Here is a 12,270-nt window from a genome sequence, read left to right on the forward strand (position 1 = left end):
TCTCCATGCTACGACTCCGTTAACTGCAATAATGATGGTTTCTGGTTGTCAAAAATTCTAGACAAGGGTCACGTGAAGGCTAAATATGATTTCCTAGTTACTACTAATGGATTCATGATTACTGGCTTTATTTATAAATTAGATCTTAATTCTAATCCTAATTTTATGAAAAATTTCTCTCTTGGGGATCTTATGAATGGTCCCGCAACTGAAACAACGACGATGTTGTGGAGTTTGCTGATGGTGGACGAGACCAGGTTGTTAACTGGGTGGAGGAAGGGTGGTTGTTAGGGCTAGTTGATGATGGTGGGTAATAATTAGGGAATGGAGGGAGGGAGGATAGAAAGGGTAGGGTATGTCAATTTTATGAAAAAATGTCCATGATTGAGTAAAAATCGTACTTGAAAGAGCAACTACGATAATTAAATGCCTTAAACGAGAAAAAAACAAAATTAATTATTTTTTAAACAAAGATCAAATAATTAATGGTTTTCTAAAAATTTTTTAATGAAAGATGTTGTGGCCATGTAGGTGATAACTAGTTGAACCGAGAACAAGTCTGACCTTTCTCGGATTATGCTAAAGTAAATTTTAAACTAAAAAAAAAAAACTATATAATTGTCTTAACCTATGCTCAAACTACAGAGATAGGTGTAGATATTGTGAATCCGTTTTTGAAATAATGCTGAAAAATAAAATAATTGTCGTTTTGGGTCGATTTTGAAAATAATTATCGAAATGGTGTCCACGTAGGCTCGATTTTTACGAGCCTGTGTGGGGTTTAATCACGCCATACGTATTGGCGTGTTTAGGCTAGAAAACACGTCATATTATCCAATGGCGTGTTTCTTCAGTTAAATTTTCCAACTCAATCCAGTAGCTGTGCTATTGCAAACAAATAGAACACGCCATTACGTATGGCGTGTCTTCTTCAATAAACACGCCCAATACGTATGGCGTGTTTCCTCATAATTCCTTTTTTTTAACAAATTTAGTCTATTTCCGTCACTTTCTACCAAAAAATACAAACCATTCACCATCTCCTCCTCACAAACACCCTAAGTGCGACACAACAAACTTCACTTCTCTCATTTTTTCTTCACCCCACTCTCCTCTCCGGCGAATCTCCGGCGTGTCTCCGGCGTTATATTGGGTTTGCTTTTCAAATTAAACATTCTACCTAATTAGCAAGGTAATTTAATTCTTTTTAACTTATTTAATTTCATCTTTTGAAGGTAGATTTAGCTTATTTTGTCTTCATTGTTGGTAATTATGTTGTTTTGTGCTTAGATCTACAACTTATATATGTTAATTTAAGGTTGTCTAAAAAAACTCCCAAATTTCGAAACCTTAATTAAGATGAATGATTTATGCATTTTAATTGTTGTTTAGGTATGTATTTTAGGGAAATTAGGTTATAGTTAGTTGATTTATACTAAATTTGTTCAATTTTTTTGTATAGAATGGAAATTTGTGATTTTCCTCTTATTTGTTATTGGGATGGAGAAGTGTTGGAGCAAAATGGATGTGTAACTTATAGAGGAGGGAATCAATGTTTTATTTTAGCTAGTACAAAGATGACATATCTTGAATTAGTCGAAGAGATATATAAGGGAATCGACATTCAAAGTTTGGGTACTCAATTGAGGGTGATGATGAAATTTCCAAGTTCCGGGTGTTTCAAAATTGTACCCCTTAATAATGAGGGAGCCTTTAAAGCATTATGGGCAAGTATTCGTCATTCACATGCTCATTCAATGGACATATTTGTAGAAGTTTTCACTAGTCAAATTGTCACTCCTACACCAAGTATTAGGCTAGATGATGTTGCTCAATTTGTTTCACTTGAAACTAATGACGTAAATGATGGAGAATTTGATGGTAACTTACAAGGTGATGAGATTGATGAGGAATTGACAATACTTGATGAGAATTTGTTGGCAAATGAAGAAGATGGTGATGATGATCTTGTCTTTGCTAGTGCTCTCATTGTTGAGTTTAATAAGATTGATCAATTAGATGAGGATGAATTGAATAGTTGGAAAACTTGGGAAAATATGGTAAGACATGAACAAGGGAAAGAGTTTGATGTTGGACAAGTGTTCCCAAACAAAGCTTCATTTAGCGATGAGTGACATCATATTGTGTTAAAGCAAATCAATTTTTCAAAGTTGCCGAATCAAAGCCTAATACTATTACCTTCAAATGTGGCCGGTCTCCTACACCATGTAATTGGCGGTTAAGGGCTACACAAAAATACTTTCATTCTAAAGTTTTTACCATTGTCACATACAAAGGTCCTCATGACGAGTCTTGTGTTTGTGACATGGTTCCTCAAGACCACATTAATTTCAAACGAGCATTCATAAGTCATGAGATTCGTAACCTTGTTGAGGGAGATTGGGGATATAAAGTTAACTCTGTTGTTACTTATATTTTAGATAAGTATGGTTACACAATTTCATACACCAAGGCTTGGAATGCAAAACAAAGAGCAATTGAGGAAATATTTGGAGATTGGGATAAATCATATGAGTTGCTACCTCGTTTCATGCAAGGTTTAAAAGAATCTAATCCTGGAACTATTGTCCAATTTTATACAACACCAACAACAAATCCAAATGTGCAAACATTCAAGCGTGTTTTTTGGGCATTTAAACCATGTATTGATGGCTTTGAACATTGTCGACCAGTTTTAAGCATTGATGGAACTCACTTATATGGAAAGTTCAAGGGAACTATTTTGATAGCAGTGTCAATTGATGCCAATAACCAAATTTTTGCCGGTTGCTTTTGCTATTGTTGAAGCCGAAAATACCGATAGTTGGCCTTGGTTTATGTCTTGCATAAGATTATTTGTCACCAAAAGAAGTGGGTTGTGTGTCATATCCGATAGACACAAGGGGATTATGAAAGCAATGAGTGAAGTTGGTAGTGGGTAGGAGGGGCCGTATGCTTATCATAAAGTTTGCATTCGTCATTTGGCTTCAAATGTTAATACAAGATTTAGAAATAATGCAGTGAAAGAAATGTTTGGGTCAACGGCAATGCAATTACAAAACAAGAAGTTTGACATAGGATTTCATCGCCTAGGTGAGTTGAATAGAAAGGCACAACAATATGTTGTTGAAATTGGAATAGAGAAGTGGTCAATTTGCCATGATGGTGGACATAGATATTTTTTTTTTTTTTTGGCAAGTGGCAAGAAAGGTTCCTACACAGCTTGTAATGCTCGCCTAGCGAGACGGTGGGCGTCCCCATTCGAAACCCTGCAAACATAGCTAAGACATAGACAATGAAAATAAGAAGATAAAGACCCAATATCATCCAGTAGTCCTTTGATCTGATAATGCTGATCCTCATTTCCAGCCCATTGAAGAATGAGCTGAAGGCAATCGGAAGATATCTCCAGGTGAAGAATACCACATCCTCTGGCCCAAAGAATAACCTCTTTTACCCCTAGAGTTTCCGCTTGAATAAGAGATTCCGCTCGACACTTCAAGCTTCCTTCAAAACATCTCCCACCACCTTCCTGAACCGCAATCCATCCAATACCAGCCTTACCAGATTTATCCCAACTCGCATCAACCTTAACCCGCGTCATTGTACAGGAGCCAAAGTTGCCCACTCCATAGACAGGTCTTCCTTCCTTAATCATGACAAGGTCATTCTCCAATTCCTGTTCAATTTGACAAGATCCCATAGTTTTATCCTCTTTTCTATCGTCATCCTCCTTCAGAGCTTTAAATACCAAAGATACCAAGTAGTTGTAGAAAATGAAAAAGCTATAGGGGTTGGCCTTCACCCCTCTAAAAATAACCCCGTTTCTACAATTCCAGATACCCACAACAACAGCCAAAAAAAGAATAATACGAGACTTACTCCCCTTTAGTCGGCTGAGGTAGCAAATCCAGTTAATGATCCAGTCACCCACAAGAGTATTTGGTAAATGCGAGGTGGAAATACCTAATGGTGAACTTGCCCAAATCCTAGAGACAAAGGTGCAGTCCCGAAAAAGGTGATCAATGGTCTCCATCTCCCGACTCTCCTTCTGGCAAAGGGGACAAGTTGCGTCACGTCCCATATTTCGTTTAACAAATTCCCAGCCCACCGGAAGAGAATTGGTGATGATCTTCCAAATCAGGATTTTCCATGTTTGCGGTCCAGGTAATCTCCATAGTTTACTCTTGCAAAACCTTTTCCTTTCATCACTTATCCTAGACCTATCTGTAATTGAAGCCTTCACCTCATAATAGTCCTTGAAGATAAGTGCATAGCCACTTTTTACATTGTACTTTCCATTCCTTGAGAATGGCCAAATCACCTCGTCTTCAATTTGTGTTGCGCTTAGCGGAATAGCCAATATCCTGTTAGCACTTTCCTCTTCAAAAAGTAACTTGATCAGTCCTTCATTCCACCTTTCATTTCCTGAGGTAAGGTCCCTTACCCTCAGGTCCTTTAGGAAGTTAAATTCTGGTGATAAAAGAGTTGCCACAGGCTCTGGATTACTACCATTTACCCATTTTGAGTTCCAGACATTAAGGTTTGACCGCACTCCCGGTCTCCAACAGAGGTTGTCGAGGATGAAGTTTAACCCATACAGAACGCTTTTGGTCCCCCAAGAAGTAATCCCCCTTGACCCATAAGTTAAATCCGAATGACACCCCCTTATACCAAAAATTTTCCCTCTGAAGACCGAGCAAAAAGCTGATTTTTCATTCGTCACAAGTCTCCATGCGTGTTTTGCTAGTAAGGCCTTATTAAGACACTCAATGTTACGAATCCCAAGTCCTCCCTCACTCTTCGGAAGACTAGTGAACAACCTACTACACCAGTGGAGGGAATTTCCTGATCTACATCCAGTCCACCAAAAATGTGACAAAAGAGAATTAATCTTATTTGTCACACTTACCGGTATTTTGAAGACCGATAGAAAGTAATTAGAGATGTTGGACATAACAGATGAAATCAAAGTTAATCGCCCCGCTGGTGAGAGGAAAACACCATTCCAAGAGGAAATGCGTTTTGTAACATTTTCAATGAGTCCTTTGAAAATAGATTTTTTGCTACCTTGAAACTCAGTCGGCATACCCAGGTACTTACCGATCCCATGATTCCTTTTAATTTTTAGAACTTTGATACACGTTCAAATTTTTGCCAACTTCATGCTCGGGCTAAAAAGAATTCCACATTTATCTTCATTGATAACCTAGCCCGAAGCCCTACAGTAGCAACTAAGAAGCTTCTTAAGATGATGAATAGACTTACCTTTATCTTGTAGGAAGAAGATCGAATCATCCGCAAAGAAAAGATGAGTTAAAGGATTCACGCCCCGGCAGATCTAAATACCACGGATGCATCCTTTTCTCTGAGCATTATCCAATGTTGCAGATAAAGCTTCCGTACAAAGGAGAAACAGGTAAGGTGATAGAAGGTCTCCTTGCGGAAGGCCCCTCTCCGGTCGAAAATTTTTAAGTGGTGCCCCGTTAAACAAGACCTCATAAGAAACTGTATGACACAGTTCATGATAAGCTTAATAATCTTCTCCGGGAAACCAAATTTTGTAAGGACAACTTGAAGGAAGTTCCAGTTAACCCTGTCATAAGCCTTACTCATGTCCGTTTTATAAGCAAAAAAACCATGCTTCCCTTTCTTATGAGAGTTTATCTTATGAATTGCTTCATGCGCCAGGAGTATATTATCACTTATGTGCCTGCCCGAGACAAAAGCATTCTGATGATCCCCAACCAGATATCCCATGATCTTTGTGAGACGATTTGTGATACACTTGGTGACGATCCTCATGATGACATTACAAAGACTTATAGGGCGATAGTCCTTCACCTCCTCCGGGTTATCACATTTTGGTATTAAGACAATAAAAGTTCTGTTAATTTCCCTTAACACCAATGTTGTCAGGATCGAGATCCTACTTTGGATCGAAGAGGGGTGGTAGGATCGGATCGCAGGATCGAATCGTAGGATCGTAAGATCCTACAAATAGCTTAGATAAACAAGTTTATGTAAACTATTTGGTATAATTTGTGATGTATAATGTTAAAAAGTTTATTTAATGACATGAAAGTCTTAATAATCATATCAATATATTACATATACCTTTAATTTAGAGTTGTAAGTATAGAAGAACAACCAACTCACAAATTTGTTGAACAAATAAGCATTTTACGATCCTGAACGATCCTACCATCGATCCTACACGATCCTGTACGATCCTATCCGATCCTATCCGATCCTGACCGATCCTATACCGATCCTACCACCAAAACGATCCTACGACGATTTGAATCGTTTTCCACTTTTTGGATCGTAGGATCGTACGATCCTACGATCCGGATCGCGATTTTAACAACAATGCTTAACACAATCCCCGAATTAAGAATTTATAGTACCGCCCTAGTGAAGTCGTCTTTAACCACATGCTAACACTTTTGATAGAAAATTGTCGGGATGCCATCAGGACCCGGAGATTTCATTGGTCCCATTTGAAACACAGCCCGTCGGACCTCCTTAGCCGTAAACGAAAGGCACAACATATCATTATCGTCTTCCTTTATCGTGGGTCTCAAGTGTTTTAGGACACATTCATAATTTTGACCATCATTGGTCATTGTTCCCATTAACCGTGGTGTCTCAGAAGATGAGTATAAATCTTCAAAGAAACTTTGAAAAATATTACTAACCTCTTTAGGAGTGTACCACCAAGCTCCGTCTCCGTCCTTAACTCCCAGAATAAAGTTTCTTCCTGCTCTGCCTTTAACCCAATTAAAGAAGTACTTGGTACAGGTATCCCCATCGACAATCCATTTCATCTTAGCTCTTTGCTTCCAATAACTTGCTGCTGCCTTGGCATACTCCCGAACCTCCTCAGATACCCTGTTATATTCCTCATCACCAACACCGTTTACTGCACATTCCATGCCTTCTTCAAGCTTTTTATCAAACAAGTCCCACTTCCCTAACCACTCCTTTCTTTTTTCCAGCGTCCAATTTTTTACCCATTGTCTTACTCTTGCAGTTTTCCGTACCACCCCGCCAAGTGTCCTTAATCCCCTCAATACATTCTTTGTAATCGATAGCCCAAGCATCTAACTTATAAGGTTTCTTGCTATCATTTTTTGTAAGATTAACATCAACCTCAATGGGTGCATGATCAGAAATCTGAATCGGGTAATGTTTAATCCCAGTACACGGGAAAAACGTGAACCAATCCTTGGATCCGAAAGCCTAATCTATTCGTTCAAAGACCTTCTTGTCCCCTTTCCTATTGTTACACCAAGTAAATCTCGGACCCTTAAACGGAATATCCAACAACTCATTCCGCACCTTCCAATTTGTAAAATAATATGCACCCGGTATATGGTTTTTATTAGAACTGAGCTTATCTGAGGCATATTCAACTTGGTTAAAATCTCCTATGATTAGGAACGGGTGGTCCAATCTCCCCAAACATTCCTCTAACTTTTCTAACACCATGTCTCTCTGACTTGTATTTGGATAACCATAAAATAACACAAGATACCATAACAACCCATTATATTTCTCAACTAAAAGCACCACAAAATGACTACATGACTCCACAAAGCTCATTCGAGCTTCCTTTTTCCATCCTACCCATAACCCACCGGCTTTCCCCCTAGCATCTACGCCGGCCGTCTTGACAAAACCCATAGAACGAAAAGTAGGACTAATATCGACTACATTACATTTAGTTTCAATAAGAAAAAGAAAATCATAGTACTTATTATTATTAAGCGCTCTTAGCTTTTGGAATTGTAGGGGCAAGCGCATCATTAAGACCCCTACAATTCCATATGATTCCACTCATGGTGAAAGAGGAGGTTGTGATGGCCCAACCTACGCAAAGCCCTTCTCAGAACATTCAGAGCAGGAGTCACTGGACTCCATCATGTCATCATCAGTAATCTTCAAATGGAAACCACATTCCATCTTCTCAGCTTCCCTGTTATGAATACCATCACCCCAGCAGCCACGCTTACCCAGCTTCCTCAAGAACTCCTTTGCCTTGACCAAGGAACTCACCTCCTCAGATGGGACCAGAACCTCAGTCACCTCAGTACAACACTTCCTTTTTTCCGCCCTCTGAATAGCTTCCGTATAGCTCTCACCCAACTCAGACTTATGGTAAATGTCAGCCAACCCCATGAACCCATCTGAGGTACTTTGCACATCAATATCAGCAAACAGCCTTGGGACATTCCCAACTGCAGGAACATAAAAAAATCTCCCCTTCTTCTCCATTATTTTTGTGCTGTCAGACAATCCCTCCTGTTCAGCTTGTTTGTTCTGCTCAGCCTGCCTCATATCAGTCCCATCAACAGAGATTTTGAAAATATCCTCCAATGGCATTAAGGAGGAGGAACCCCTATGGAGTTCCATATCTTTCCTTGCAATAGAGGAAGCCAACAAGTCCAGAGGACCCTCAGTAGCTTCCCTTGTAGCCTGATCCCCTTATGCATCTTCTTCAGCTGGTAAAAACAATTCAGCACGAGCAGTAGTAACCTCCCTCCCAATCCCAGAGTCCATTAACACATATATCACAGCACCAGACTCAGAATCAGAGGACTTGTACCATGAGAGTTAACAATTCACAAGGTGTCATGTAGCTGGTAAAAACAATGGGGAAAAGGAAGACGGAAGAATAAAAGATTTCTTAATGAAATGGATAAGAAGAGTAAGAACAAGGTGTCATGTAGTTTGTGTCGTGGTTTAGGCCACAATAAAAAAAGTTGTACCATGAGAGTTAACAATTCACAAGGGTATTCTACTACTTACGCTTATTATTTCCATAATTTTTTTTATTTCCATAATTTTTTTTGTTATTTCAACATTTATTTTATGCTAATCTAACAACTCTTCAACTCTTTCAAATGTGCAGGATTAATGGAACAACATCAACAACCAGGCCCGGTGAACCCGAAACTCCTCACACAACAAGAGGTTCACAGGATCAAGGCAATATTGGAAGGGGAGGGACGTTGGTTCCCTCCGACGTAGGTCACATTTAGTTTCACACAAGGGGTTTTTGGTAAGTGATCATGTAGTTAATTTCATTAGGGACACACAATTTTTTTTTTATTCATAGGTTTGTAGGTTTGAAGTTTAATATGGATTTAATAAGTGCTTTGGTTGAGTGATGGAGGCCGAAAACCCATTCATTTCACTTGACTATTGGCGAGGCTACTGTGACCTTGCAAGATGTTCAAGTGTTATTAGGGCTAAGGATTAGAGGGGATATTGTTAGTGGAACAACCGCTTATAATTGGCCCTTGTTATTAACTGAACTCTTAGAAAAAACACTGGGTGATGGAGACCTTAAAGGGGCTTCTCTAAGGATTTGGTTGGTTGTTGGAACAATTTAGTGGTCTTTCGGAAGATGCAAATGAAGATGTTATGTATCAATATGTGAGAGCGTATTTGCTTATCTTAATGGCAACTATCATGTTTCCGGATAAGAGTGGTAATGACATTCAAGTTGTTTATTTGCCTTTGTTGAGGGATTTGACCAACTTAGATAATTACTCTTGGGGAAGTGCCGTTCTTGCTACTTTATATCGTAATTTATGTAGAGCAAGCAACGTCAAGTCAAGAGACATTGGAGGTCCCCTTATTCTATTGCAATTGTGGGCGTGGGAGAGGATTAGTATTGGTCGACCTACACTCATGGGACCCGTTAATGCTACTCATCATGGACCGAACCCATTAGGTTCTCAATATCAAATAAGGATTGACTCATTGGGTCGTAAGTGGGTAAGTGTGAATCGTAAGAGACCGGAAGATATTACCACACTAATTGGGTATAGGGATGCTTTCGATACAATGCGACATGATCAGTTTATATGACAACCTTACACCCAACAGATTTTATCTTTTTTGCCTGGGTTTTGTTATGATGACTCCGACGATTCGGCAGTGATGGCACCTATGATTTGTTTCGACATTGTTGAGTGGCATTTTCCTAATAGGGTAGCTCGTCAATTTGGGTGGAAATAATATATCCCTTTAAATTCTAATACCGAACCTAACTTGAACAAAGTTGACAAAAGGGGTGCCTCTTCACGGAATTGGATAGAAAGACATCAACCATACATATCAAGTTGGGTTATGAGGGCTGATTTTAGGTACCGTGGTGTAGAGGGTGATAATGAAATGAGCTACTACGACCCTTACATGGTTTGGTACCGGAATCGCACTATTCTTCGCATGAACCCTTTCTCCCAACAAGCTATTTATCAAGGACCATTTGGAGCCATACAATATCTTGTAAGTATACTTAATATACTTGTCTTTTAATTCTTAACCAATATTTCATAAAATGTGATTTGTGATACTACTTATTTTGTTTTAGGCGCATGGTTTTGTCAATATCCATGATACATGTGATAAGGAGCTTCAACAAATGCCTCTTGAGGTGCCTCCTCATTTCCGCACAATGGTTTCACGCATCCGGGACTACTCCTCTCAATCTCTTCAACATGTAGGCTATTCTCATCTTCTTCAACCAACCGAAGAACCACGGGAAGACGGTTCACCTATGGTTCAAGAGTCACTCGACTCAATGAATGTGGATGACGATGCACCTTTGGTTCAATACACTAGGAGGGCTAGATGCTCTAATCCTTCTATGTCTTCCATGTCAACCATCAATGAACAAGGTACCCCGGAGCCTTCACAAGGGAAAGGGTTTTGGAGTTGCCTTCGAGGAAAGAACAAGAAGAAGACTTGAAGAACTTAATGTAATAGTTAGACAGTTAATGTATTTGACACTTTAGACGGTTAATGTATTTGACATTTTAGTTGGAAAACTTTGAATTTAAACCCCTTGTGCTAAAATATGTGGTGTGTAAACTCTATTTTAATTTTCAATAGACAATGGTTTCTGTCCAATTTGCATTGTTGAGTTTGGTTGTGCCTTTTGACAATGGAACTAAATGAGGACGAAGTGAAAATGGGTAGCTTTGTAAAAAAAAAAAAATGATACTGCATAGACACGCCATACGTATTGGCGTTTCTAGGTTTAACCAATTTCAAGCTTAGTTTTAATAGTGCTGAAGACACGCCACATCCAATGGCGTGTTTACTATAGAAGACACGCCATTTCTAATGGCGTGTTAAGGTTGTATCATTTAAGGCAGCTACTGGATTGGAGCTGGAAAATGTGACTGAGGAAACACGCCATACGTATTGGCGTGTTTATTGAAGAAGACACGCCATACGTAATGACGTGTTCTATTTGTTTGCAATAGCACAGCTACTGGATTGAGTTGGAAAATTTGACTGAAGAAACACGTCATTGAATATGGCGTGTTTTATAGCCTAAACACGCCAATACGTATGACGTGTTTAAACTCCACACAGGCTCGTAAAAACTGAGCCTACGTGGACACCATTTCGATAATTATTTTCAAAACCGACCCAAAACAACAATTATTTTATTTTTCAGCATTATTTCAAAAACGGACTCAGATATTGTATAAAAACAATTTAGAAGATCATCGTAAATATAAATGAATATTACTGAAATAAAATTAAAAGTTAAGAGTTTACAATTATACCTTCGCATCTTTACTCTTTCGCATACGTCTTTTACAATTATACCCTTCTCATTTTTCCCCCTCAAGTGCTTTTTTTCATCCCCTTCCTTTCACCCTCCCCGAAAACGTTACTTCGGTCGACCCGTGCTCCGGCGACCTTGGCTTAATTCCCCTTTCTCCGACTACCCTTGCCTGGCCTCCCGTCTCTTACACGTTCTCCCTCGCAATCTGTCTACCCAGCATTTCAGCAAAGTGCTCAATCATGAAATCGAAAGAGAACACGCTAACTAGGTTATACATGTGCACTAATTTTAAACCCGTGCAGAATTGCACAGGATTAAATAATATTTAATAATTTGGATGTATGCACAAATCTTGAAAAATAAAACGTAATGACACAATAGCGTGAGATAATAAAAGATACGCAATATCAGTTACAAACATGTATATTCAAGAAATTGAAGCAACCATAAAATTAATAGCATCTTTAAAAAAGTCGTTCCCCTAAAACTACACGTTCGAAGATGATATCGCCTTTTATTATTATAAAGTAAGTTAGACTGTAAATTATGATCATCCATATACCACAATAGATAGATGTATAGATGATGGTCAAAATAATATTCATCCTATATACTCTCTAATTTAATTTTAAATATAAATAATTCATTGATAAGAAATCAATCAAAATATGGAT

At 38.7% G+C, this 12,270-nt stretch overlaps 2 protein-coding genes across 2 annotated transcripts; one reads left to right on the forward strand and one right to left on the reverse strand.

The window, feature by feature from the left end:
* Positions 1–2,326: 2,326 nt before the first annotated feature.
* LOC141613154 (uncharacterized) lies at positions 2,327–2,806 on the forward strand. Its single transcript, XM_074431892.1, has one exon. It carries the CDS (start codon positions 2,327–2,329, stop codon positions 2,804–2,806), a length of 480 nt encoding a protein of 159 aa, XP_074287993.1.
* A 408-nt stretch (positions 2,807–3,214) lies between these two features.
* Positions 3,215–5,760, reverse strand: LOC141613155 (uncharacterized). The gene is made up of 2 exons (XM_074431893.1): positions 5,498–5,760; positions 3,215–4,853 (listed from the first exon to the last, which is right to left on the reverse strand). Exons 1-2 carry the CDS (start codon positions 5,758–5,760, stop codon positions 3,215–3,217), a joined length of 1,902 nt encoding a protein of 633 aa, XP_074287994.1.
* Between the last annotated feature and the right edge of the window lie 6,510 nt (positions 5,761–12,270).

The sequence above is a fragment of the Silene latifolia genome, chromosome 11, assembly GCF_048544455.1.
Source record: "Silene latifolia isolate original U9 population chromosome 11, ASM4854445v1, whole genome shotgun sequence".
Taxonomy (NCBI): Eukaryota; Viridiplantae; Streptophyta; class Magnoliopsida; order Caryophyllales; family Caryophyllaceae; genus Silene; species Silene latifolia.